The sequence below is a fragment of the Idiotropiscis lumnitzeri genome, chromosome 4 (genome assembly GCF_059441095.1).
Source record: "Idiotropiscis lumnitzeri isolate Australia: NSW breed Sydney's pygmy pipehorse chromosome 4, RoL_Ilum_1.0, whole genome shotgun sequence".
Taxonomy (NCBI): Eukaryota; Metazoa; Chordata; class Actinopteri; order Syngnathiformes; family Syngnathidae; genus Idiotropiscis; species Idiotropiscis lumnitzeri.
In genome coordinates, this window is record NC_142394.1 from 21,198,311 (window position 1) to 21,225,576 (window position 27,266).

The following is a 27,266-nucleotide window of genomic DNA, read 5'->3' on the forward strand; positions in this document are numbered from 1 at the left end:
CTGCAAAGTCTGTGTGTGAAAATAATCATTGTTGAAATAATAAATTTCACGAATGATAATTTGTTTTCAACCTCAACAAGTGGTCACTGTGAAGTCTCTACAGCAGGCATGGGCAAACTATGGCCCGGGGGCCACATGCGGCCTGTTAAACGTTTTAATCCGACCCGCCAAACTTGAAAAAAATTAAATGAATAAAACTTGTTAATGTTTTATTTTCTAAATACTCTGGTGTGTCAAACATATATTTTGTTGTAATGCTTTTGTTCATTTTCATTTAAAATTAAATGTATTTTTTTTCTCCAATGAGGTGAGGTTACCAAAAAACTCCATCCATCTGCTCCTGGTCCGGCCCCTCTGTCAAATTTTAGAACCCATTGTGGCCCACCAATCAAAAAGTTTGCCTACCCCTGCTCTACATTTTACTCGCTTGTGCAGGTGCTACTTTTTACTGTTCGCAACCGATAAATGTGGATAGCATAGAGCAAATAGCTGTCAGGTATTGATAGTCTGACAATTACAGTTTGTTTTCTTTCCGCAAAGGCAAAAAGAGATTGGGGGGGGACTCTTTTATTGAAGTTGTTGTGACGTTTGGCTTGGCCACGTGACTTGTTTGGTACAGTTTTGTTTTTACACCAGATGCTCTTCCTGACGCCACCCACTTTTTTTGTGGGCGTGTATGTGTGTGAGATTGGGACTGGTCCATGCTGGGTATTGGGGCCAGGAATTGAACCCTGATCATGATTCCAGGTAGTTTGCAGCTGTGTTGAACCACAATGCATCAAAACCTGAAGCTGTTTAAAATATATTTTGCTTATGGGACGTGCATATGTTGCTCATTAGATGCTGCAGATGCACCAAATGAGGCGTCTAGCACGGCTCAAAGCAGTGTGACGAGAAACCACATTTGCGGGGGTAAAGCTGCCGAGTGGCCGCCCCGAAAGCTCCTGACATCAGGTGAGGGTCGAGGAGTTAATTTGGCGGTAAATGGAAGAATGCCGCACCTCGTTATCCACCACGGCCGCTCGCATTTTGGTGCCCTTGTGGCGGCAGATGCTTCCAGCCTGAGTCGCGCCACCTGCCACCAAACTGGCACGTCAACTTCTTTGAACACACACAAGTTAGTAGTAGCTTCTTTTAATGTAGAATAATAATGGGAAAAGACTAGTTTTTTTTTTAAATGGCTCGTAAGCTAATAGGTGAATCTGAAGTACCTCTCTACCCATCAAGTGTGAAATTGAAATTGAACAATGCTCGGGTGAGCCACGATCCAGAGCCACTTTCAAGCAATAGCCAAATTACAGATTACAAATTTGCATATTTGTGGAGTCTTTTTATTTCACAGTTTTTTCCCCATTTATTATGATGCAGCTTCTATGTTGTGATAGTTTGACCAGTCTATTTTGCCAACATTTGCTATTGTGCATAAATGACAAAACGTGAGTTTGAAGACTTTCTAACATTTGGTTAATGCGCAAGAGCCTTCATTTGATTTGATGTCATATCAGTTTATAAAAATGTTGCTTTGGTTTCGTCGTGGCATCTTGGTGCAGAGACACAATGTTGATGAGAACTGAGAGGCTGATGTGCTTTAGTGCCATCATGTGGCAACTCGGTGCCAAATAAAAACTGTGTTGTAGTGTGTTGAGAGGCTTCCAGTAGTGCTTTTGTGCCATCTTGTTGCCGTGTGGAAGTGAGTTGAAAAGCTTCTTGGAAAATTAAATGCCATTATGTGGCATTTAAGGAACTATGTTGAATGAGTTTAAATAGCTCCAATGTAGTGCTTTGACGCCATCATTTGGCGTCTTGGTGCCAAGTAACTATGTTGAAGTGAATTAAGGAACTTCTTTACGTGCTTTGCTGCCATTTGTGACATCTTGCCAAAGAACTATGTTGAAGTGACTTGTGGCGCTTTAGTAGCATCATATGCCAGAAAAGTACGTTGAATGAACTGCAGAGCTTGATGTGGTGCTTTGGCATCATCATATGATATCTAGTTGCCAAGGAGCTATGTGGATTTTTCGCACAGCTGCACAATACAGACGTGCGTGTGTTTGTGTGTAAGTGTGTGAAGTCCGTGGCAAATTCTGAATTGTACAGCTGCTGACACTTTTTGTCTGGATGGGGGATAAACACACAATTTTCCCACCAATTCCTTACTGGGTCTTACACATGCACACACCACATGCACACGCACGCGCACAAACATACACACAGACGCGCACACTAGCGAGCAAGCGCTATAGCAACAGCTGGACATTTGTCCCCACTTAGCTTTTATTGTTGTACCGACGAAAGGTTCACATTTGCTGTTTGGTGCACTTGATGTGTTATTTGTGGCTCTTGTCAACGTGGAGTCTTATTAAAAGCACAATCTGTCGTTAAGCACGCAATGCGATCGTTTATGACCTAACTGATTGGGAACATGTTTTGTCGTCATTCCAATATGACAACACAAAGTTCTTTTTGAGATCAGAGTGCCGCTTCAAATACGGTTTACACTGCATGGTTCAAATGACACAATTTAGTTTTCGTTTTTATTTTAAATGGTCAAAAAAATAAATCCCACAGATTGGCTATATTGTGGCGATAAATTATATGGTTGAAGGAAATTGTTCATCTCTATTCAAAATTGTAAAACATTAAGAGCTTGCTGGAATTGAAAGAGTCTGCATTAACGTACTTGATGATAGTGTATGTCCTCTTCTTGTTTTTAAATGGCAGATTATATGGTCAAAGGTGAATCCTGGATTTCACTCATCCCTGTTCAAAACTTTAAAACGTTAACCTGAAAATGAAAGAGTTTGCATTAAGGCCCTTTGTTGGTCGTAGGTCATATTCAGTTTGAAATTGCTCGTTCCTTACGATGAGTTCCTTCGTTACTCTTTACGAAATGGTAAAACATTGACAGCTCTCCTATTTGGACAAAGTCTGTCGAAGCACTACTTCATTCCCAAGGCTGTATTTCCCATTTTTTTTCTGATATTTGGTCATAAGTCTAATGGTTAAATGTGAATTCAGTTTAAAATTGCTCATCTCTATTCAGAATGGTCCAACGTCGGAAGCTCACCGGCATTTTAAAGTGTCGGCATTAAAGAACTTCATTATGCTAGAAGCTCTCCTCTTGTTTTTTAATGACCGAGGGTCACAAGTTATATACTGAAAGGTGGATTCAGTAAAGTTCCTCATTCCTGTTCAAAATGGACTCATGTCGAGTTTGCAGAGATTGGAAGAGTGCATTAAATCACTTTAATGTGCTGGATGGTCCTGTCTCATTTTTTTTTAACGACAGATGGTGATTAGTTATATAATTGAAGGTAGATTCAGTTTGAAATGACTCATTCCTGTTTCAAATTGTAACACGTCAAGAACTCTCTGAGAATGAAAGAGTCGATTAAAGCGTCTCATGATGTGGGATGCTCTCTTAACGACAGATGGTCGTCTAATGATGTGTTTGGATCTCTACGTCACGTATGGATATTTATATCCACACCCAGTGCAAACAGCGCACGTTGAGACAAAGACCGAGCAGAAACCGCTCGGGGTGAACCCCACCTTCATGTGCCCGGCATATTAACAAGTGGAGCCTCCCTTTTATCTACGCCTCCGAGGTAGAAAACGTGGGGGTGGGGTCCACGCCGTTGGGGTTGACTTGGGGGCTGGGTTGGCTTGGGTGCGGCTTGAATAAGTGGGGGTTGGCGACGGCGTAAGAAGGTGAGAGGTTTCGGCAGCATCCGCCGCTTGTCATGAAATATGTATAGGCGCCGCACCCCGGCTGAGCGGTAATTGATCCGAGAACACCATTAGCACAGGAGGTCGGCCCTGATGGCTGCACCTGGGAGCCGCCCCCCCACCCCCATTGCACCTCTATACCCCCTAGCATTGTTTTTAATGAGGGAGATGAATGAAAGAGACACACCCAGACAAAATAAGCTCTCAATGATATTTTAGCGGCATGAGTGCGTTGTTGTTGCGCTTCAGCTAACATTCATACCGGATGGATTATTAACTGACAGCAGTGTAATGTGCAAGTATAAAATTATTTAGGTTCTGTCCTGCAAAGGTACACAACCAAATCCTGATTTAAGCAACGCTTTTTTGATCTTGGCGCAGGTCTGTTCTGGTTCAAATAAAAAAAAACAAATCTGTCAAGCTTAGCATTGGGGTTTTTGGCATGAAAACATGATCAGCAACGATGTAGGAATATTCATGACACAATTGAGGCGTTTTCAGAAGTGAAGGTGAACAACCGGTTAGCGATCCACGTGAGGCCTATTTGACCTTGGCGGAGGTCTGTTTTGGTCTATCCCTGTTTAGTCCTTATTAATAGTTTCAACTTAATTTGAATCCAAATACAGTTAAATATAATTTCACAAGTACTTTAAATTACTCTTAGAATAAATGGCATATCAATGATTTAATTGTGAAAAGAAATGTACCAGAAGTGACTGTGTACACGTATTTGCACTGAAGACTCGCCTAAATTCTCCTAAGAACCCAGGCTACATAGTCCTCAACGTATAAATCTTGTCTCTTTGTCGAAGATGTACCGTTTCAACATACTGCACTTTCTTGAGACCAATTCTGTGAATAGATGAGTTCATGCATAGCAAAACAGGAATATTACTGCATCTTTAAAAGCATACAAGCAGAACAGAAAATTTTAACCGGCCAAACAAAGCACTCGCGGTAGATTCATCCATCCATCCATTATATGAGCCGCTTCTCCTCACTAGGATATTTTATTTTATAAATTTTTTTGGGGAGGGGTGGAACTCAAACTGGCTAATAAAATCTTCTTTAATAATGCAAAAACCCGCAGCATAAATGCAATATTAAAAAAAAAAAACAGACCAGGGCAAATGATGGACAATTTTCCTGACTCGTCTTGTGTTTTACTTCATTGCCTTTAAACATCGGACTTTTCATGTCTTTGTGTTTTGAGTCCTTTACGATAAATTTGCCTGTAAGGAAGTCCTAAGCCCCTTTGTTAACTCTTCTAAATGGGATCTTGATAAGTCCTCAGTTTGGTCTGCAGGGGACACAAAGGATGAATTATCCTCCATTTTGTCCAATCTAGCGATTCTTTGTGTGTGTGGTGTAGTGGGGGTGGTGTCGGAGGAAACGCATTTGGACAGCTACCAAGAGGTTATTGATTGCTTGAGGAATGATTAAACTGGCAGCTCCTGCGTTTTGCTGCGAGTCAGTAGAATCAATTTTTAAAATAATTTAATTGCCTTATTCCCAGCGTGGTTATCGTTGATATGCAGTAGTTGCCAAAAGGTTACATAAACTTAATCTTGATGGTTTATAGGTTTCAAGAGCAACCGATTTCTCCGTGAGAAAAGTGGAAAGTTGACGCAAAGCGTATTTTTCTGTAGGATAATAAATGCATGAAGGCAACATGATTGACTCGTCATTATCATGTTTTCCTGACAGTTCTAAGGTTTGGTGTTGCCGTTTTGGCTCTGCATATTCTCCCCTGCTTCCTCCCACGTTCCAAAAACATGCTGGTTAGGTTCATTGAAGTCTGTAAATAAGGGTGTGAGAGCCAGTTCTTCTTTTGATGTATTTAATTTCATGTTAGGAATTTATCGAGATTTATATTTAGTTCTTCTAGGTAAACTATGGGATTAAGAATTTAGAATTTACTGTGTTGTAAATAACGGTTCAGTTTGATTCTTCTGATTGGTGATTGACTGCGCTTGTGCGAGCGAAGTGATCCCCCACTGTGCGGACAGAGGAAGAGTAGACAATGTGCTGGTAGTCGAGGAAGCAAAAACAGCTTTTGACCGTTCCCGTATTTTAAGCACGTTATGCATTCGTTGTACCGAACGACATTGCTCACAGTACTGGATTGTGAAACTTTTAATACAAGAAGACAAAAGAGTTCCTTTGAGTCCGTGTGAGTACTTGAATGAAAGTGAAAGCTGTGGATAAAAGGAGATGGCGCTACGGACGAGTCAGAACCACCTTCGGCTGCCCACATTGATTAACGAAGCTTACGATAAAACAGAATTCTTGTGTTCCTGATTCAAAATTCAGAATTGTCCCGAAGCCGTTCCTTTGTCATGGCTATCTGCTTAGGGTCGTTGTCCTATTGGGAGGTAAACCTTTGTCTGGTCCAAGGTCATTCAGTTCACCCGCAACCCTGACTAGTCTCCTACTTCCTACAACTGAGAATCATCCCCACAGCCTGATTTGGCCACCACCATGCTTAAGTGTACTGATAGTATGAGTCAGGTGATGAGCGTTGGCTGGTTTCCTCCAAACGTGATGTCTGGCATTCATGCCAAAGAGTTGAATCTTTGTCTCATCGGACGAGAAATTTTTCTTTCGTATGATCTGAGAGTCCTTCAGGTGGACAAACTCCCGGAAAGGTGCCACGTGCCTCTAATGAAGGAGTGGCTTCTTTCTGGCCACTCTAACACACAGATTGCTGGAGTGCTGCAGAGATGGTTGTCTTTAAGGAAAGTTCTGTTCTGTTTTTTCTTCAGAATCCCAGAAGGTATGTAGTCACCTAGCTACAAATGGGAAGTGTTGAGTTTTCTCGCGCTGTGGCTTCCGATGACTCACGGTTTGTAGTCATTGGTTGGCCACCGTTGATGAGGTCTTGCTGCAATTTTTACGATACCCTAAAGGCTCCTTGGACATCAAAAGCAGACAGAACCTATTGGAGCTAACATGCATCTTTTGTAGCTCGTGAAAAAGCATACATATAAAGTACCGGTTCTTGTTTCCCAACTTCCTTGATTGCTGAGACACGGTAAACCACTTCTTACTGTTCACAAACCAACAATTTTCGTCTCAATGGCATCAAACTGCCTGACACCTTTCCTTACATAGATCTTGGTCGCCATACATGCAATTTATCGAGCGTCCCCAACGAGCACAAATCCACAATCCATTCATTTGTTGAGGCGCATGACCTTGTCTTGTCCACGTTATTAACTTTTATTTAAGGTACGGTCTCAAACAAATTTGTACACACAAAAGAGGTTAATGTGTGTTGACCTGCGGGGGTTACACCAGGCCGTCTGAATTCGGACACGCCGTAACCTCCTCCTTTGTCGCGCCTGACCTACATTCTCTGAAAGTCGTCACTGGTGGGCGAGCTCACGCCGGGCAACACAATGGAGGAAGGTGCCACGGATCAAACAAAAGAGCAGAGGTGATAAAAGTAGGCATGTTGTATTTAATTAGAAATACAGGCACTTGTGTTTAATCCAGTAAAAGACTGTAAAAGAGCAAGTATTGTTTAAATTCCTTTACCTAATTAGATGGGAAAAAGTAGCGCATCTGTGATTTACCTAACCTAACTTGTTCTTGTTTCTCTTTTCACCGCCTATTCTGTACATTACTCCTTTTGATGTTGTGATAATCCTGGACTCGCGATCCAATCATGTTCTCATTAAATTTACAAAAGGTTCAGACATTTTCTGTTTTAGGTGTTGGTTGGAATTAAATGGAATTTATGGTACTAAACAGAAGTTAAGTCAAGTCAAATTTATTTAGGTAGCCTTGAATCACAAAAATGTGTTAAAGAACAAGATCCCATCCAAGGGAGGGAAGTGGCAGTCAAACAGACCAAAATCCGGATGCCGGGCAGCAAGAGACTAATTCCAGGAAACCAGGAATTTTTGAAGGTTCGCTCTTTTTAGCGAAGTTGGATTTAGTTGAGGACAATGTATTTGAACACAATCCTGACTTCATGTAAATGCCCCGGTACATTGACTTAGATTTCTTGACAAGAGTTTTGTGAGTTGCTAACTGTTGTTTGGTGTGTTTTCCTTTTTTATTTCTTTTTTTCTCTTACACATATCCAGATTGTCTTTGTGTTCGGTGTTAATCTAGTTTAACTCTACATGCATGTGAGGTTCTAAAGTGGACTTTAAGGCGGTTTCATCCAATGATATCATGATTTTGTGGCAAAGTGAAGAAGTGCTTCTGGCTACTTTTCCATCCTGCTTTTAATGACACACAACCAGGAGGCGACTCAACGGCGCACCTAACCTAAAGTTGAACCCAAATAACTGACCCATCTTGAAACCCAGCCCAGTCTTTCATGTGTCTAAACTGAACCATTACGGCACATTTTCCGCTCCAGATGCTACTGGAAAGACACGGCATCTCGCGGTCAGATAATTAGATGACATCAGTGTCTGGTGTGATGTAAAATATACTAGGTAGAAAGTGACAATTGCTTTTAACTCCACAGAGACCCCCCCAAAAAAATAGGCGTTGAACTTGATAACTTTGTCCTGGGTTCATTACGTTGATGGGCACCCAGTTGGGTGGCTGGCGAGTGACTGCCATTGGCCACCACGTAGCTCCAATCCCGAGTTGGACACGCAATCAGAAGTTTAGACCAGGTCAAAGTTTTTTTTTTTTAGTTTCATCCTGAAAATTTTATCCAAAAGCTGAGAATCCCTCGCTTTTTGAGAGCAATGTTGGTTAATCCAAACGGTCTTTGGACTACTAACACACACACACGCACGTGCACACTCACAAGTGCAATGATAAGAATAGAAGTGCTCTCTGATCGTAACTTGCAATTATACGCTGATGCTGCCAGACTTGTTTACTGTGTCCTGTGGAGAAGACAACCAAAAATGGACATTGCCTTTCGCTGTGTTTTGTTGAAGAACCTCAGTTATAGTAGACGCAGTTGTACCCGGGATATCTGCCATGCTCCCATGCCACGGTCTGAAGCTGTTTTGTGGATTATTTCTATTCATTCTGTTTATTTCTATTCTACAAAGTGGCGGTAATTGAGAAGCGCAGACGAAAGAAGCAAACGTCTTCAATATGATGTGTGTGTAACAAGACCTTTAGAGACATGAACAAGCATGTTGTGGACTCGTTTGTTTTTTACGTTGTGGATCACTTGCGGTTATTATTTCTATTTTGCAAGGTGGTGCATCTCAACAGTGACTGGCTCGAGAAGCAATTGCATTAATTATTCAACACGAATATTTCAAGACGCAACCGAGTGCAGTGTGGATTTTTTATTTTTTTTTTTTACTCTGTGGATTATTTCAAAATGTTATTTTCATCTCTGTTGTGTAAATTGGTGGTTATTGTGAATAACTGGGAAAGGAAGTCATGCATTCAGTATCACATGTACTTTCTAAAAGGTGGGCCCTTTTGAGATGTAAACTTCTTAATTTTACTTTGTGGAATACATGTAATTTCGGGATGTTGTGTTTCTGTTTTTAGCAGTACTTTTTAATTGGTAACTAGTGTCTGCACCAATTGCATTAATCGTGGGCAGTGGTCTTTTTCCAAATTTATTTTGTGACTTATTTGTTGTCCTTATTTCGATTGTGCAAGGAGGAGCAATAACATTAATTATGGGATATGTACTTTGCAAGACCTTTTGAGATGAGACACAAGAGCATTGCATGGACTTTTCATGCAGTGTGGTTTATTGCAGGTCCTTCTATTTATTTGTTTTGCATGGTGGTGCTTCGGATATTATAACAAATTGGGAAGAGGACCAATTGCAAGAGTAATGAATTTCTTTACGACATATATTGCAGGACCTTTTGAGACATAAGTGTGCCGTGGATCATTTCTTATCTAACTAGCGCTCAGAGCGATCAAGTTAATCATAATGCATACAAATGTGTGTTGTTTTTTTTTCCATTGTGCAAGGTGATGCTCATCATGACTCGTGTACTTGGTATGCCCGCATTTGTTTTTACATGATGGTTGAAAACCGATGTCGAAATTCAGCAACATCAGCTGCTGAAGTCATCAAGTCAAATCTCCGAAGCACTCTGGCCATAATTCAACTAATTCATAAAACAAAAGTCAAGTGTCAACCTGAAAGAATCCCCCTCGAATGTCATGTGACATCTCATGCCGATAATTGTTCTCGTGCATCATAGAATCTTCTTCTTCTTCTTCGCTGTTCTCCATCTGTCCCCGGGCACCGTCACGCCTACCACTTTGATTCAATGAACACACTGTGTACGTGCGTGTGTGTGTGTGTGTGCGCGTGCACGTGAGTGTGAGAGAGTGTCGGGCTTTATCCCGAGATGAACTCGGCAGCAGTGGAGTTGAGGTCTGCCTGAGAGACAAAAAGGAAGAGAAAGAGTCCACGTAAACAAAAACATCAGGAAAGGAGCATGGTCAAAAAAAAAAGAGAAAATGTTACGAGTGAGCTCCAACGACAGGAATGTGACAAACGTGATGAATGATGGAATGCAAAGGAGGACGCAAACAATGGAGAGATGCATCAAAATCAAGGCCACGAGAGAAAATAGCTAAGTATTTTTGGGCTCTCCAAAGTGACCCCCCCCCCTATATTCACTCGGTAGCACCTCCTGGGAATTTGGAATGGAGCTGGAAGTCAGCCATTTTGGTTTGGAGCAGTCATTTGTAACTCAGTAGCTCCCGTAGAAACTTAAAAAAATTACCCCAACACAAAATTGGGTGGAAATGTTTCTCATAACACAAAGCACGAAAAAAGCCTCAAGGACCCATGCAGCAAGTCAGCAATTTGGGTTGAAGCTGCATTTTTTTTCACTTGGTGCTTAGAAAATTTGAAATCAAAGTCGTCTCACATCAGCATTTTGACATTTGCACATTTCTATTATAGCAGGCCGCATGAAAACGTCTCAAGGACTTGTGCACACAATTGAACAGAAAGTCAGCCGGTTTGGTTGGTAATATTCACTCAGTAGCATCATTTTATTGGCTTATTTTTAAATCAAAACACTGACAGCATTTCACCAATTGACATGAAATCGGGTGAATATGTCTCAAAAGAATGAATGAAAAAAAGTCTCAAGGACCCATACCTGGAATTGAACAGGAATTTTGCCATTTTGGTTTGATTCAGACATTTCTCACTCAGTAGCACTCATGAATAGAAAGAAAATTCAGTCCCCCTGTCTGACACCAGTTTCAGTGATCAACATGTAATAGTTTGAGCAAGTCTGTCTTAAGAAGACAACATAAAAAAGTCTGAAGGACTCTTGTCTAGAACTGAACAGAGAGTTGGCCATGTTTGGCCCTATAAAGTTGGTGGAGAAAAAACAGCCTCCACCACCAGTTTCTCCAATCAACGTGAAATTGGGAGGGCATGTCTATTATAACAGGACACACAAGTCTCAAGGACCCATTCCCGGAAGCGAACAGGAAAGCATCCATTTTGGTTTGAAGCAGCAATTTAGGGCAAATTCAAGGTCTTGTATTTTGTTTTGGCTTTAGTTTTATCAAGTTCAGTTCATTTTAATTCATTCTTAGGGAGGGTTTGTTAGCTTTTATTAATTTTAATTTTTTTGAAAATGCTACTTTTTAGTATATTTTATAAACGTTTTAGTGCTAGTTTTTCGAAATATTATTTGCCGAGAGCAAGGTTGCAAAATAAAGGTCACTAAGTAAGTATTGTGTAATAAAGTAAATACCAATTCTCAAACAACTGACCTTTCTTCTCCAGCTACAGCTGTCCAGCAATAGTGAAATAATTTCATTTAAAATGAACCTCGAAAGCTCATGTATTAATTTACAAAGATGAAAACAGACAACATTTTTTCTATAATATAATTAGTTCTAGTTAGTTTTAAAAATGTAAGATGTCCTTTCACTTCTTTTCTTATTTGAAAAGCCTTTTCATTTTTTCTTGTTTCATCAACAAAAATGTTTCTTCAATTTAAGTTGTAGTTATTTCATTTCCTTCTTTTGGAGTAAATGTCATATGTAAAAGAAACGGTTTTTATGCTACATTAGTGGCGTGGCCATGGTACGCAAAGCGCTGTTAACTCCGTCGGTATCCACAACAACAACAACACCAGCAATAAGGGCGTACTTGGTCGAGAAGTAGCAGATGTGGCCGCTGGCACCAAAGAGAAGAAAGGCATGACATCACTTCCAGATGGTTTACTCATTAATAGCCCACAAAAATCACAGAGCTGAAAATTCACACCAAATGGCTTTCGCAGTCACAGGGATGGCAACGCCACATTTCTCCATGTTATCCTCCACTTTGTATTTATTGGGGGTATAGTGGTAAAATTAAGCGTCACTGAGTTTTGAATTTAGTTTGCCCCAGATCACATTAGTTCAGATTCATTTTTAGCAAATAACTTGTTTTTTCAATTTAATCCATAAAGTTACAGAAAAAAAATCATGTTTAATATCGTGCAAAAGATAAACAATAAAAAATTAATGAATCAATTAAATCAACGGCATTTATATTACATTCAAGGAAACTGCAATTGAATTTCACCCAAATAAATGAACTAAAATTCCATTGTCTATGTACTAGATTATGTTAAGTTTTTTTTTTTTTTGTTTGTTTTTTTTTACATTTTACTTTTGTACTTGGAGGTACAATTCAGTCTCTGCATTTTATTATACATAAATGCGTTGAATCAGTTCGTCTACTTTGGCTTGTCTTTTTTTTTTTCTTCAAATAAAATAACCAATACTTCTACTTTAAGTGTCGGGTGTGAGTACGTCTTCCACCGCTGTTGCTAAGTACCTTGCAGCAAAGAGTTCTGCAGCGTTGGAGCTTAATCCACTGTTAGCGGGTGGCCACGGTGGAACAAAAAGTGCCGCATGACGCATCGGTGTGTGTTGGGGTGTGTGTGTGGGGGTGTGTGTGTGTGTGTGTGTGTGTGCGTGCGCCCCCACACACAGCTGTGAGACAGCGTGGCGGGGGGCTGATTCACCTCGCCCTCTAATCAGCAAGTGGAACATCAGGGAGAAAATGGTGCGACGTGAAGGACACATTAGCTCCTCAGGGGAACAACTCCATGTCTTTGGACCATCCACATTAGAAATAAATGCACCAAAAGGTCTTATCATTAGAAATTCAACCATGTTTGTCTGAGTACCTGGAAATGACCCAAGCAAGCACAACTGCTTGCGCCTTCTTTTTTTTTTTTTTTTCTCCATATCAGGTGGGCAAAGAAGACAAGAAGTATTTTTTATTTTTCCAGCAGAAAAGCAAATATGTTTATTAAGCATTTTTTAATATACACAGGGAAAAAAATTCCACTTCATATGATACAGGAAGTAAATGAACGTTGAATGTACATTGTGAGATATTTACAGTGCCGGCCACAACAAGATGGCGGACAAAACACTGACCAGTTCAACTTGTAAGATTGAAAACCTTTTGTTTGGTTTTGTATTTTTTCTTAGTGGCCTGACAGTGTTTGTACATGCGATAGGTCGCTTGGTGACAATAACATGATGCAAAAGTATGACATAGCCTGTAACTGTAGACTTAATGAAAAACAGATGTTGCATTTTTTTTTTTTATTCCGGTCCCATTTTGACTGACTGACTGACTGTTTTTTCCAACTTTGGCTTTCAAGAATAAAATACGAACTCTCTCAACCGTTTCTGTCTCTCTTGCGTTTGACCCCTTGACAGCATTACACACAACAGGACTGCGTTTAGTTTAGCACCAAACCAATGCGGACAATAACATTGTGGATACATTTAATATTCTTATGCAGTTGCAAAAAATATATAAACACACAACTGAAAAAAAGAAAATAAATCCCATGGGGACAAAAAAAATTACCTTTGATATCCTTTTTGTCATGAAACAGAACACAATGTGAGTCCAAAAATAGCTGCAGGCAACTTGTTCAGAACACAACAGCACCATGGTAGAGCAGAACGCAACAAAAAGTGGCTTTTTTCCAAAATAATAAATATGCTCACAAATCTCCAGGACTACTTTTAACACGGACCGTAAAAGAATATTTGGAGAAAGGCGGCCTATTGATACGTCCTGGTGTTCGTCTGCTACACACACCTGATCAACAATAGTCACAGACTGCGGATAAAATAAGGATGGGCTTCCAGAGTAAATAAAAGAAAAGCACATCTGTCATTTGACTCTTTCCAAAGTGCATACACTTCTTTTTTCATTAAATAGCATTATATTAAATTATAATGATAGTTTCGCACAGAGAAGGCTGTAACAGAATGTAGGCACGTTGCTTGTCAGTCCACCAAAAGCTTTGAGGAAGTAAGCGATCAACCCCCGGCCGGCCCCCAGTAGTAAGCTTTCTACTTTTTGAGATCTTCCCAACGCAGTTGCTTTGGCACGTTTGTGACCGCTGGCATTCAGGAAGATTTGCGTGTTTCTCAGGGAGGAAACAGTCCAGCTGGAGAACATTCTTCATGCAAGTCTGATTAGATGCAATCCAGCAGCGACTAAAAAGTCAGTCATTGCGAATGTGCTGTCTGTCTGTCTGTATATCCTTGACACCAGCAACTATAAGGGGGTCTCCTTTTTGTAGTTGAAGCCGGGGTCCGAGCCTTCAATCTGCAGTCTGAGAGCTTGTTTAAGGCTTAGCTCCGTGTCTCCGACGGGGTAGCTCTCCAGGATGTCCTGGTGGTGGCCTCGGTTCTGGGGGGCGCAGGGAACCGACACCCGCCCCAAGAAGACCTGGTGGCCCTGTAGGTGGTAGTTGGGGTTGGTCATGATGCCGTTGCGTTTCTTCTCAACGCAGCTCTGTTTATGGATGAAGAGCTGGTCTTGCTGTGCCGAACCACCGATCAACACCTTGCAATGGGCGTCCTTGCCGACTGATTTATTAAAAGCAAGGCGCTTGTCCATTTGGGTCATCTCATACTCGAGTACCTGGCCTTGCGTGGAGCCGCCATTCTTGGATTTTTTCTTATCAATCCCTCCTTTGCTGTTTGCAGTGCCATTTACAATCTTGGTTCCCTTTGTTGACTTGAGACCGGGTTTCAGTAGCGACCAGTCAAATTCGTTGGACGGCGACGGCGGTGGCTGCTGACTGATGGATTTTGAGGTGGAGGTGGGCGATACGATGGACTGCCTGCTGCGGCTGCGGGGCAGCGAGTGTTGCTGGATTTGTTCGGTGAAGGTCATGCCGTGGAAACTATCGATGGGAACTGTTTGTGCCGTGGCTGTGGACGACGTGGTCCTCAGGGACGAGTTCTTTGAGCTCTTGAGTGAATTGTTGGACAGCGATGATTTCTGTCTGTCCACTGTGGAGTCAGGGGATTCCGATGGTGAACTGAATGCGTGGACGGGCCCGTTGGTGAGACCGCGTCCTGATGACTGCAGATCTCCAGCACCAGTGCTGCCTGAACTGCTGGATTTTATGGTGAGCGACTGCATTTTACCCGTCATTTTGTCATCCATGGTGTGTACCGGTGACGGATTACTGCCATTTAATGTTGTGGCTCCATACTTTTCCAAGAGTTTGATAATAGTGGAGTGGCCGCCTTTAGCCGCTACCCTCATTGCCGTGCGTCCAAATTGGTCGGCGTGGTTTGGGTCGGCACCGTTTTCAAGAAGTATCTGGACCACGTCGATGTGACCCTCCTGGGCGGCAATGCCCAAAGCCGTTGCACCCTGGTTACATGTGTGGTCGACCCGTGTGCTGTTTTCGATCAGGAACTGCACAACTTTGGTGTGTCCTTGCCAGGCGGCCGACTGCAGGGCGGAGCGCTTCTCATTGTCGCAGGCGTTGACATCGGCATGATAGTTGATGAGCAGCCGCACTGTTTCCAAGTGTCCTTGCCAGCAGGACACGTGGAGGGCTGTCCTGCCCTCTGTGTCACACGCTTCAACGTTGGCGCCATTCTCCAGGAAGTACTCTGACATCGCCAGTTGGTTTTCCAGCGCCAGTATGTAGAGCGTCGGGCGCCCGTCTGCGTCCTTGTGGTCAATGTCAGCTCCGTGGCTCAGAAGAAGCTCCACGACGTCCCGATGACCTTCCAGCGCTGCCACCCTCAGAGCATTCCTCCCGTCGTAGCCTCGCTGGTCTATACAAGACTTGTTGTCTAGAAGGATTTGGACGCAGTCGTAGTGGCCCTCTTGTGCGGCCAGTATCAGCTGTATCCTGCCGTCGTTATCCACTTCTGTGCATCGAGCTCCTTGCTCGATCAGCGCTTCGCACACTAGTCGGTGGCCTTCAAAGGATGCCATGTGCAGTGGGGTCCAGCCTGCGTCGTCCCGGTGGTTCTCATCCAGACCTCTGTCCAGCAGTGTCCGGACCACCTCCACATTGCCCTGAGCAGATGCGATGCTCAGCACCGTCCTGCCCTCGCTGTCAATGCTGTCCACTGCCGCGCCCCAGAACAGCAGGGTGTTGACTACAGATGCATGGCCCATGGATGCAGCCGCGAGGAGAGGGGTACGTCCGTTGTTGTCTGTGTGGTCTACATCGGCACCGCCTTCCAGAAGTAGATCTACAACGTCCACATGTCCTTCGTAGCCGGCCACCAGGAGAGGAGTCATGCAGTCTTTGTCGCAGTGGTCTACCTCTGCCCCCCTGTCAATGAGGAGACTCACCACAGAGGCGTGGCCTTTACTGGCGGGGATGCAGAGAGCTGCCACTGAAAGGGCGGTTCGGCCATCCACGTCCTCATGGTTGACTTCCGCCCCGTGGTCCAAGAGGTGCTCCACTATCTCCCTGTGTCCCATATAGGCAGCAGCAATGAGGGCGGTTCTTCCTTCATTATCAGCCTTGTTTACTTCTGCCCCGTGCTGAAGGAGGTTCAGAACAATGTCCTCATGCCCCCCCCAAGCAGCTGCCCTCAAAGCTGTCCTACCGTCTGCGTCAGCGCAGTCCACTTTGGCACCAGCATATAGCAAAGCGGAAACCACCTCAGAGTGTCCGCCCCATGCAGCCGAGCGCAGCGCCGTCCAGCCATCGTGATCCGTGTGGTTGATGTTGGCCTCACAGCCAATGAGGCAGTTGACCACTTTGGTGTGGCCCTGCCTGGCTGCGAGAGTGAGCGCTGTTTGTCCGTGGTTGTCCTCCAGCTCCATGTTTGCCCCTCTGGAGATGAGCAGGGTGACAACATCAAGGTTGCCGCTGTACGCCGCATTTGAAAGCAGCGTTCTAGCACTTGAGTCGCACTGGTTCACAGAGGCCCCGTTGTCCAATAAAGTCCGTATGGAATCCTCTCTCTCCAGGGCCTGTTGTACGATACACGAAGCGTGGTCATCTTCGTTGTTCACGTGAGCACCGGCCTTGACTAGAAGTTGCAAAACCTCCTGTTCCCTCGGTATGGAGGTGGTCAGAGAGTCTTTGGCGGGGGTCCCGTTCCAGACCATCCAAAGAGCCAGATGGAAAGGCTCCATCTGTAGATTGGAATTTACGAGGTGAAGTGCGAATTCCTGCACTTCGTTAGGTTTCAGCTGCTTTGCCCGGCAAGTGTAGCTCATAGCCAACATCCGGTGGCCCTCCGCAGCATTGCACAGGTATTTTTGCGTGCAGTGCTTCACGTCCAGCAGCCACTCTGCAAAGCTGTAGTGAAAAAGGATTTTTGTGCTCCCAAAACCATTCACCAGCAACTTGGACAGGATGTCCATTTTTTTCTGAAACTCTTCCATTGTTAGCGTGGTGTTTTTGGTCCAGACTGCGTGGTACAGTTCCTTGATTGTGAGCGGCCTACACGTGGCCAGGATAACGTTGAGAATGGGCTGAACTTTGGCAAACTGTTTTCTGACAAACAGTCTCTGGCAGAGCCACAAGTAGAGGCCATTCAGCGTGCCGGGGATGTCACGGATCTCGCGCAGCATGATGAAGTTCTCCACCACGCCGTCCAGAACTCGCTCCAGGTACAGGAAGCACCCGCTGCTCTTGATGTGGAGCTGGTTGAGCATCTCTGCCGTCTCCTTGGTGAGATGCTGCCTTAGGGCCTCCTCCTGATCCAGGCGGTGGAGGATGTACTGTTGCACATCCTTGACGATGTAGGCCTTGCGCAGATCGTCCAGGCTGATTTTCCGGAATCCTGAGTGGAAGAATAAAAAGACACTTAGATAAATGGAAAAAGACTTTGTAGTCAAATAAACAATTAGAGTATTTTGCCTTTCCTCCAACTTGAACTCCTGTGGTTTAAACAAATTTGCAGGTTATTTAAGGATTTTCTCAATCCCTTGTGTGTAATGTCTTCGGCTATTATCTTATTATTAACGCAACAAAATGATTCTTACTGCTCAGGAAATTTTCAATAAGATCCATGTTAACTGTTCACACGTTTGAATCAAATCTGCAATTAATGACACATTTGGAATATTATTCAGATCTTCACACTCATGCCAAAAATGATACGTAAATGATGATGAATGATCAACTAAGCATTGAAAAGAGACAGTTTTTGTCTTCCTTTACATTTGTATGTTCAGTTTGCAGCCAATGTAATAGTGGACATCATGTCTGCCTAGCAGTCCTGATGCTCCGAGTTTGAATCTCGGCTCCGACCTTCCCGTATGTTCTTACTGTGCTTGCACGGTACTCTGTCTTCCTCCCACCTGCAACCCAAATGAGGACAAGCACTACAGAAAATGGATGGTTGGATACACATGGCTTATTAATGAGTGCGCTTAATATAAGGACTGTTACGGTATTTTAAGACTAACTTTAAAATCATACCCTGTACTTAGCCATTGATTTTGTACTTTTCGGATAATTAGGCTCAGCTGATCTTAAATTTCCTCAGGCTCGGGATAACCGACTAAAACACATCCTTTTGGAGGAAATGAGCGTGTCATCCCTCTGGCTGCTGGCAGGAGAGACCATCAAACAGCAGTTAGCTTTGAACTCGGCAATAAGCAGTGAAGGGAAAACAAATCTGGGCCGAGTAAACTCACGGGATGCTCTTAGTGTGGAGGTTATTTTAGCAGCAACGCCCGCATACGTTGCAGTTGAAATGTCAACTCCAGTGGAAGAATGACTGCAATGTGAGAAATGTGTCCGGTCAAAACAAAAAGCAAGCCAATAGATACACTGCCATGTGAAGTAAAGTGGACTGAGGCGAAGAACTAAGTATCCCCCGCTGAAAGGCAACATGTCGTTTGACTCTCTGGCCTCGTATTTGGCGGTGCAATCGGTGCAGAGGTTAAGAGCACCACATGGAGCTGTGGTTATGAGGAACTGACAGGACAAGCGAGGGGTGAGAGAAACATCCCATCGCCTCGCTAATTGTGCACGACGCACTTCTGTCGCAGGCCTTCTGCTGAGAGAGACGAGGCTTAATGAACATCTTTAAGAATAATTACTTTCTGGAGTTGTTAAGAGCTCCACGATGGCTTTCTCCGAGATGCACTTTCTTGCATATTGAAGCCATCTGTGATCGGTGTAGTCTGGAGACCATTTCTGTATGCCTTCCTTAACAATTCCCACGATTTTAAGGGCCACTGGGACCGGATGAATTGGCTGGGGGATTTTGTGACATTTCTCTGAGGAAGAGAATGTTTTCCCATGTACAAATGTTCACATTTAAATAGGAGATACATTGATCTAATATCTTGAACGCCTTTCTATGCTGTTTAATATTCGCAAATTCACATCACATTTTCTGGTGTTCTTTCCCTCTTTCTAATGATTCCTGGTTAAAAGAAAAGTAGTAATTGAAATCAAGTAGGCTTTACACGATCAGGATTTTTAGTGTCGATCAGAGACTTTGACTTAATCATCAACTCAATCAGAAGATGGAGCAAAATCTTTTTAAACGACTTGTATATTTACTATACAGTCAACTCCTGCCATAACAGAAATACATTTGAAAAAAACGACCTAAATGTCAAACATTCTTAATAATAAAAATCTATGATAAACATTAAATATAACGTAATATTTCCATGTTTACAACCTCTCCTTTCTGACAATGAGAAAAAAAAATGCACTAACATCATTCATTCAGGTGGCCGCGGCTTTTAGTTAAAACATTCACTATCTTGGTTCAACAGCTGTAAACAAGTCCACACACTTACTTACAAGCCCCGGTGCCCAGAGATTACAATAATTAATTCGTCCCACATTGTCCACTTTTTACCTGCCGCATATGTGACGAAAGAGAACATTCTCAAAAGTGTAGCTGTTCAGATTCATCCCTACACATACGCTATTACTTTGTGATTGGATGGTCGGAACGTCTGCCTCCCAGCGCAAAGGCTTGCCGCTCACAAGACACCCGACATGGCTAAAAATAGATTCGCTTTCGGGCTCATATACACTATGGCAGCAGAGAACGACGCCAAAGTGAACAGGGTTGTTTGCTCCGTCTTGTTTTGCAGATCCGATCAATGATGTCATTGCATGCAAATTATGACATCACAGTCGCTAAACCGTTTTGCATAAAATGCAAAATATTGACCGATTTCAATCCATTCGATCAGATCAGTGTAAATTCTAATATCCAGAAGATATGTTGAAATTATGCCTTTTGAGTCCTCTATTAATGGACAATTGCTATTTTTTCTTGTCGTGATCCATCACTCACTTGCCCCCAATAGCACATGTGGGTGATTTGATTGCATGGCAGTCGCAAAGCCTGTGCAGCAGGTCCTCGGTTTTTCAGCCACAGCGGTTAGATATTATTTCAAGGTTATGAATCGGGCACTTATTCGCGCAGAGGCATGAAATTATGTCATATGGCACAACAAAGCCCCTTCAGTTACCGCTGTCCTTACTTCTTTTCATTTGATTGTATTTCTTTTTAATTTATGGCTTTTCCTGAAAATATTTACTGTAAATATGACCAGATAGTCGGTACTTCCCACCAAACTCAGGTTACGTCGCCACCGAGGACCCCGAGAACTGAGGATTGAATGACCATTTCGATACATCATCATCTGTCTGTGATTGCCTTTAACTTGTAAAATATCCCGAACGAGAGATCCTGCGTGAATCAAACTGAGACTACTGTTTGGATAGCAGCAGGCTTGTGGAATTTTACTCCCACGAGGCCAGTGAACCCACACCTGTAGGATGGATAGCCAACACGAGGAGCAAGGCGGCAGTTCCCACGCATGTAGTGAACTTAAGGACAATGGATCCAGATGAGGGATGTTCTCTTGTCTCTCCTTCAGACATTCTCATCTTACAGATCGAGTTTAAAAAAATATTTGAGTTTTTCAGTTGTCCTTGATTGTATGCAAAAAAGGACCGGACACATTTCCATTCTTATGTTTATGAACTTTGCTACATTTAACAGTGAGTGTTCATGACAACACAAACCCGATGACCCTAACCCACTTTCAGCTCATTGTTGCACTGCACCATACGCCTTTTCCTCCTGCCGCCCCCTCCTTTTCTTTTCTTCGCTCGCATGACTTTTTGCTCCAGTTCCAACTCCAAAAATCAATCCCATCTCAATAGCGAGAAATACGGATGCATGACTAAAAAAAACAGTTGCAGATTGCGTTGTTGTGATTAGTCAAGTGTGGGCACACTTGGGAGGTTGGTTACTTGGCATGACTTCTTTCAGTTTTCATGAGAAATACTTGAGAATATCACAATCTATCCTCTTTTGTTCAGACATTTCAGGCTCGTTGTATAGCGTGTTGAGGATGCAATCGCAGGGGAAGTTAGTCCGACTGCGAGACTCTGACGTCACTGACTCTGGACCGTAGCCTTCTACGGACATTCTGGGTTTGCGCCAGCTGGGAAAGCCTCAAGCTAAGCCGAGGGAAAGAGGCCATTAAAGGGCTCAGATAAAAAGGTAATGTTTTGCCTTGAAGTGGATTTTAATTGGTTTTATTCACGAGGTGTCCCGTGTGAGCACCGGGCTATGAAGCTATGTTGCAATATCTCCTCAGCGAAACAAAATCAAATTGCCTTTCTGTCGCAGACAAAACATTCCGTGGTCACTGACTCACCACTTGTGAGGAGAGTCTCTTGGAACCATCAGAGGAGGGAGTTTGCAACCACTTCTGAAGTCAAGCCACTGCCATATATTTTAAGAGGAGTAGAAAAATTGCATTTTCATCCAGTTGGTTTACACCATAGCAGCAAAAGTTGACCGTCAATATACATGGTTGTTTTTCGTTAAGATTTTGGTGCTGCTGTAAAGATAAAGATGTCCTTTATTAGTCCCACAATGAGGAAATTTGAGATCTGCAAGATCAGGGTTTCCTAAACTTTTTCAGATTAGTACCCGAATTAGATTTTTTTTTTCCGCCTGCTATCAAGATTTTCCTTTTTAGCAGTAAAGGAGTATAGAAAAAACGAAGCCCATTGAAAGATAGTGAATGGTATTTTTTTTATGGCATGTGCCTTAAAAAAAAAAACTCCTGGCAACTAATTTGGTTGTAATGTGAAAAATCGAACTTCACAGTACTAAAGTCATAATTACAGTAACTATTTGAATGAAAAACCGTTTGAGGCCTCACATCTAAAACAATCTAATGGTCTGGTGGTAAACTAGTTCATTGCACATTGTTCCAAACCTCTTATGTAAGAACCTGTGAAAACCGAGGAAAATGTGGATGAGCCAACAACCTTTTACTCAAACAAGCGATGACCCATTTTAGGTAGGAAACCCTGCATGAAATGATGCCAATCCAGACTGTATTTTTGACAATCTCAGTTAAACAGTTTCCAGGAATGCAACGGGTAGCTTGGCTAAAGAAGCCTCCCAAAAACTTCATCTTGTTCACTCAACAAAGCGTCAACTGTAGTAGTTGTGTGGTTGGGTTTAGGTCCGAACAATAGTGGCAGCGAAACAAGCAACAAACGCCACATTCATCAGTGTGAGAGATGTAGCGCCAGAGTAAAAAGGCCTCTTAGCCAGCTGCTGCTTGTTACAGAACTGGATACCAGCCACAGGAGACACAGCTCCACGTACAAAGGAGCGACTGTTTGCATTGGAGATTATTTTTTTCAGATTTACAAACGAGGTAGCGGGCATGCGTGCGTCGGAGAAACTGGTGGCATGAGCACATCAGTGTTTAAAGAAGAGGTGCAGCGTCTCGAATCGTCCGCGTTCCTTTTTGTGGGAAGGCGTCTTAGGTCAGTGGATCAGCAAAGAAAACAGAAACCTAATCCAGCCTGCCCTCAGATGCTCCGGCAAAGCTGTGCGCGACAACGTCTGCTCGACAGCTGCGCCGCTCGCCGCTCCAGCGAACACCAGAGCGCCAAACTCCTCGACACAAGTATGAGGACCAGAGTACACAAGGGACTGCAGACAAGTGCGGTTATTTCATCTGAGAGCGATATTGTTTTGTTTGCTAAATTCTCGGTTTATCTCTCTGCGGCTGTTTCGGCAGAGACGGGTTTGAGAAAATAATTTTTTAGTGCCACTGCGTCAAAATCGTTCCACTTAATTAATTATGTCGCGCTGGATGCGACGCTCATGCTCAAACATGCCCTGTGCTAAATTGCAAGCCCGTTTCCAGTCAAACCTGTTGTGGTAACTTGAACAATTCCAAGTAGGGAAAGGGATGTGTGTGTGTGTGTGTGTGTGTTTGGGGGGCATAAAGTACAACATACAGTTCAACGGTCGGACCTGCGACTTTTGAGTGACAGAAGCTCATTACGATGCAACGGGACACTGATCTATAAGACGGGTGCACCTGGTCACTCCAACGTATTGCAGAGTTATCGCTGTATCTCGCACGGCTTCTTTCAACAGCACAGCTGAGCAAGTTGACAAGTACTCAAATAACGTGCGAGGCCAATGAGTCTTGCTCCACTTGAAAGACGGTATTTTCATAAAACGCCACCGTCTGTTCAGTTAAACGATTAATGAGACTGGTGCGACATGATGGATGTGAATTTTTTCATTTCCATTTAAACACGTAGCCATAGACTGGAATTGCGCCAATGCAAAATTCTCAGTCGAGCTCGATGTTGTTACAGCATGTAAACTGCAATCGTTGATTAATTGATCTTTAAGAGTTGCTTGATGGTTGATGAAATGGAGTGCCACACTCGATTTGCTTTATGCGCTGTTTAGTCAATGCGAACTAATTTGAACAACAACGTGGGATGCATAGTTCAACTCATCTTTTTCTGCTCACGTATACACATGCATATGTATTCCATCTAAAACTTTCTTTTTTCTAGTTGTCTTTCCGGTGTTCTCTGTTCATCTTGCATTCTGTTTGTGAAACCTCTCAACAAAAACACAATTCCTTCCCCCACGCTGGCAGACCAGGAACCAAACTGTCTTACATCACATTGACTGCAATCTTATTTACATATTCCATGACGTATTCGGTCAACTATGAATGTTAACAGGTAGGTGGTGTGCATCTCTCCAATAAAATATGATGCAATATGTATCTCGATACATGGGGTGTGATATGAATCATGGATGGTTCATTTTAAAGGGGAAACATTTGATTGGGTTCCATTCAATGGGCTTATTGAATTGGATTTGCTATAGCTCAATTGCTGAGGTTATAATGCAATGAGTTTCTTGTTGAAGGTAAAAAAAAAAAAAAATAAAATGTTTTACAATATCAATTGCCGTGTCAGTACAGTAAATGTGGCATTTCCTTCAGAGATTTAACAAGGACGAAGACGTGTACTTTTAGCCTTTGTCATTTACTTTGTACATTAACAATACTGTATGAAAATATTCTCCAAAACCCAACCTATTCATGTTAATTACATTCAAAGAAACAGCAAATCATCTCCAACGTTAAACCAATTTATATCTTTTTGATCGCTTTTTTTCCATAACATACACAAACTCAAAACACTGTGACGCAAACTACTTCAATGTGCAGATTCCAAACGCTGTATGTCGGCTATGCTAGAACAATTTCCTGACTAAAGCTCACAATTATGAATGCATGCATCTAATTTCAAGCTAACCAATAGGAATCTGACATAAGATGTCAGTCAGTGTCACATTTCCTTACAACATACAACTCTTCTCCCACTCGAGGTGTGAAAAACCTGGGAGTGCTGAGACTTTCGACCCCACTCAGGATCAGATTTCTTTCTGCTTGGCCTTGTGCTTTTGTTCATCGATACACTCTCTGACTTCCCGCCGACCAGGTTTAAAGCGTTCCGCCACGATTCCGATCATTGCCACAACAAATATGCACATCGCATTTCATTCATCCTATCCAGACAAACCAACGCCAGGAAGATTCTATCTAGACAAAAAATTAGCAACAGCAAGGGAAAAATCAGTGCAGAGTTATCATTGGCAGGCAGGTCATAAGGCAGAAAAGATCTACTTAAAAGCAACGAGAGCAAGAACAGGCAGAATGTTCCAGGAATCCCCTCTGTAGTTATCCATACTAAAGTCTAATTAAGACCTAATTATAACACCCTTTAATTAAAGAATAATCCAACAAGTCTACCTCTGCCTAACTGCTCCAGAACCATAAAAACGCTCTGCCTAAGTACTTGGCAGAGATATGCCACATACCAAAGGGCATCACACAGATTCGCCTGCCATGTCCCTGCAGTGGCGTTGGTGGGCCTGTAATTTAACCAGCCGTCAGACTGCATGCTGGTGAAATTACTGTATTCAGACAGGATTACGGTCTTCAGATCATCTCGTGTAGTAGTCGACTTGCAGCCAAGAAAACGACATCTCGTGCACAAATGTTGGACGGAAATGCGCTTGTCGGATACGGTTTATCACGTTGATGACATTTTTGGGACTGCTTTACAATGTGTGTAACATATTCGGACACTCATTAAATCGTATAATTTTCTTTTGGTTTTTATACATTAAAATCCTGTCGTAAATGATCTTCCCATCTCTTAATTTGTCAAGTCTGTGGAATCCCCGATGAAGTGCTTGATTTCTTTAGATACAGTCAGTCTTTTGCGTTGGGACGTCTCCATCATCTAAATAAGTGATTATGGCATCCTTGTCTCTCTTGGGGGAACATTCCTGCTGTCGAGAAGAAGTAAAACAATATTGCTGCTTTACGACTATTTGTGTTGTCAGCGTGCCAGATGCTCTTGCGGTGACCTCCAAATGAGGCGGCTGACAACCCAAAAAAAAAAATCACAAACAGGAATGTATATACACGGAGATGTTAAAAATGACTTTGACCTTTTTGCGGCAGCGCTGTGTTAAGATTCCGCAGCGGGCCTCGATGACAAAGGACATCTTTGGGAGAAACGGCGGCGCTTTAGACAGACTCTTTCCTTTGTGATTGTCTGCAGTAAATCTGGTGCGTCTCTTGGCAGCTTGGGCTAAAAGAACGCGCCATTCACGGCAGCGGGCACGACGAGGTGAAGGCTGTGAATCACGCTGTTCCCAGGGTGGGCTAAGTAAGCTCCCTCTGAGAGGTTTGTTGCATGTAGTTTTCACTGTACAAAAGATAGGAATTTATTATGGCTCCTCTCAGGGATGACTAAAGAGCTGTAAAACATGACATGTGGTGGAAGACCACCTGATTAGTTTTGGGTCAAACTGTGTCATCTGAGGAACCCCGCCCAAGCCGACATGCCTCACAAGATGAGTAGCGGCCACACGTTCTGAGTAACATTCCCCCCCAGCCCGAGCCTGCAATATCGCAGAGTTAATTACAGCTGTGATTCATTACTGCAGGGGGAGGTCGTAGTGGTGGGGGGATTTAATGTGAGTCTCAATGTGCGGCTAGTTCAAAGTTTGTGGAAGGATTACATTGGCGGAGGAAAGCAAATGATGAATGTCCTGATTGGGGTAATAAAACTCGTTGAATTTGTTGGAGCAGTGTAAAACTGGAATAACCTCTTGTAAAAAAGGGTTTGCGGAGGATTCTTCTTCATGCGTTTCATCTCTGTATGATGATTATTACTGCCGTCGACAAATGTTCATACTTCACCAGTCATAAATGGGTGATTGTTTTGATTATATTATAATTATCTGGTCAATGCACCAGGCTTCAGTGCACCAACTATTAGCCATGTGCACATACTCCCATTAGTGGTTTCATCTGTTTACCACTTGCAGTTCCATCGCTATGGTGCAGCGTCCGTCCATTTGCCGTTCGGATCGCTCTCTGACCAATACGAAGCCACAGTGTGTAACTTGATGGCTGGAAGAGGGTCAGTTGCTCTAGTTACTGTTACCTAGCCAAACAAACTAGAGCTCAATTAAAGGAGAAAGAGAAAGATGATGATCGGTTTTCCATGTGACTGAAACCAGAATGCACAAAATCCACTAAATAGCCTGAAAACAGACTGAAGGGAAGCTATGTTGCAGGAAATTGACTTTCAAACAAACAAATTGCACAAATGTTACAGCGGGGGAAAGAAAGTGTATGAATAGCTTCAGTGCATTGCGCTCACTCAGGTGGATGCCTTTTCATTTTCTATCTACCCATCTTTTCAGTACCTGAAAGCCACACATGGTTCATAGCCAGCTCAAAAAACATGAAAAGACTTTTCATCAAGGGTTTCGTGTCCTTCTCTTTATAATGACTGCAGAGAATCTGATGCATTTTGCATCCAGTCAAACATAGGAAACTGACTCGGAAAAAGATTGGGAACTGTATTTTTCTCGAGTTTCTGACTTCAACGGAGACCGTTTAAAATCTTGGCGACTCAAAGAAAATCCCAACAGTTGGG

General features: G+C 42.9%; 1 protein-coding gene and 1 long non-coding RNA gene across 2 annotated transcripts in view; one reads left to right on the plus strand and one right to left on the minus strand.

Annotated features, from left to right (window-relative positions):
• LOC148338534 (uncharacterized) overlaps nucleotides 1-27,266 on the plus strand; it is a 42,309-nt gene that overhangs the window by 11,743 nt on the left and 3,300 nt on the right. The window lies entirely within an intron of this gene.
• ankrd50 (ankyrin repeat domain 50) overlaps nucleotides 12,942-27,266 on the minus strand; it is a 32,350-nt gene continuing 18,025 nt past the window's right edge. The window contains exon 4 of the mRNA XM_088294247.1: nucleotides 12,942-17,748. Coding sequence (XP_088150373.1) covers nucleotides 14,246-17,748 — 3,503 coding nt within the window. The 3' untranslated portion in view covers nucleotides 12,942-14,245. The remainder of the gene's footprint in view (nucleotides 17,749-27,266) is intronic.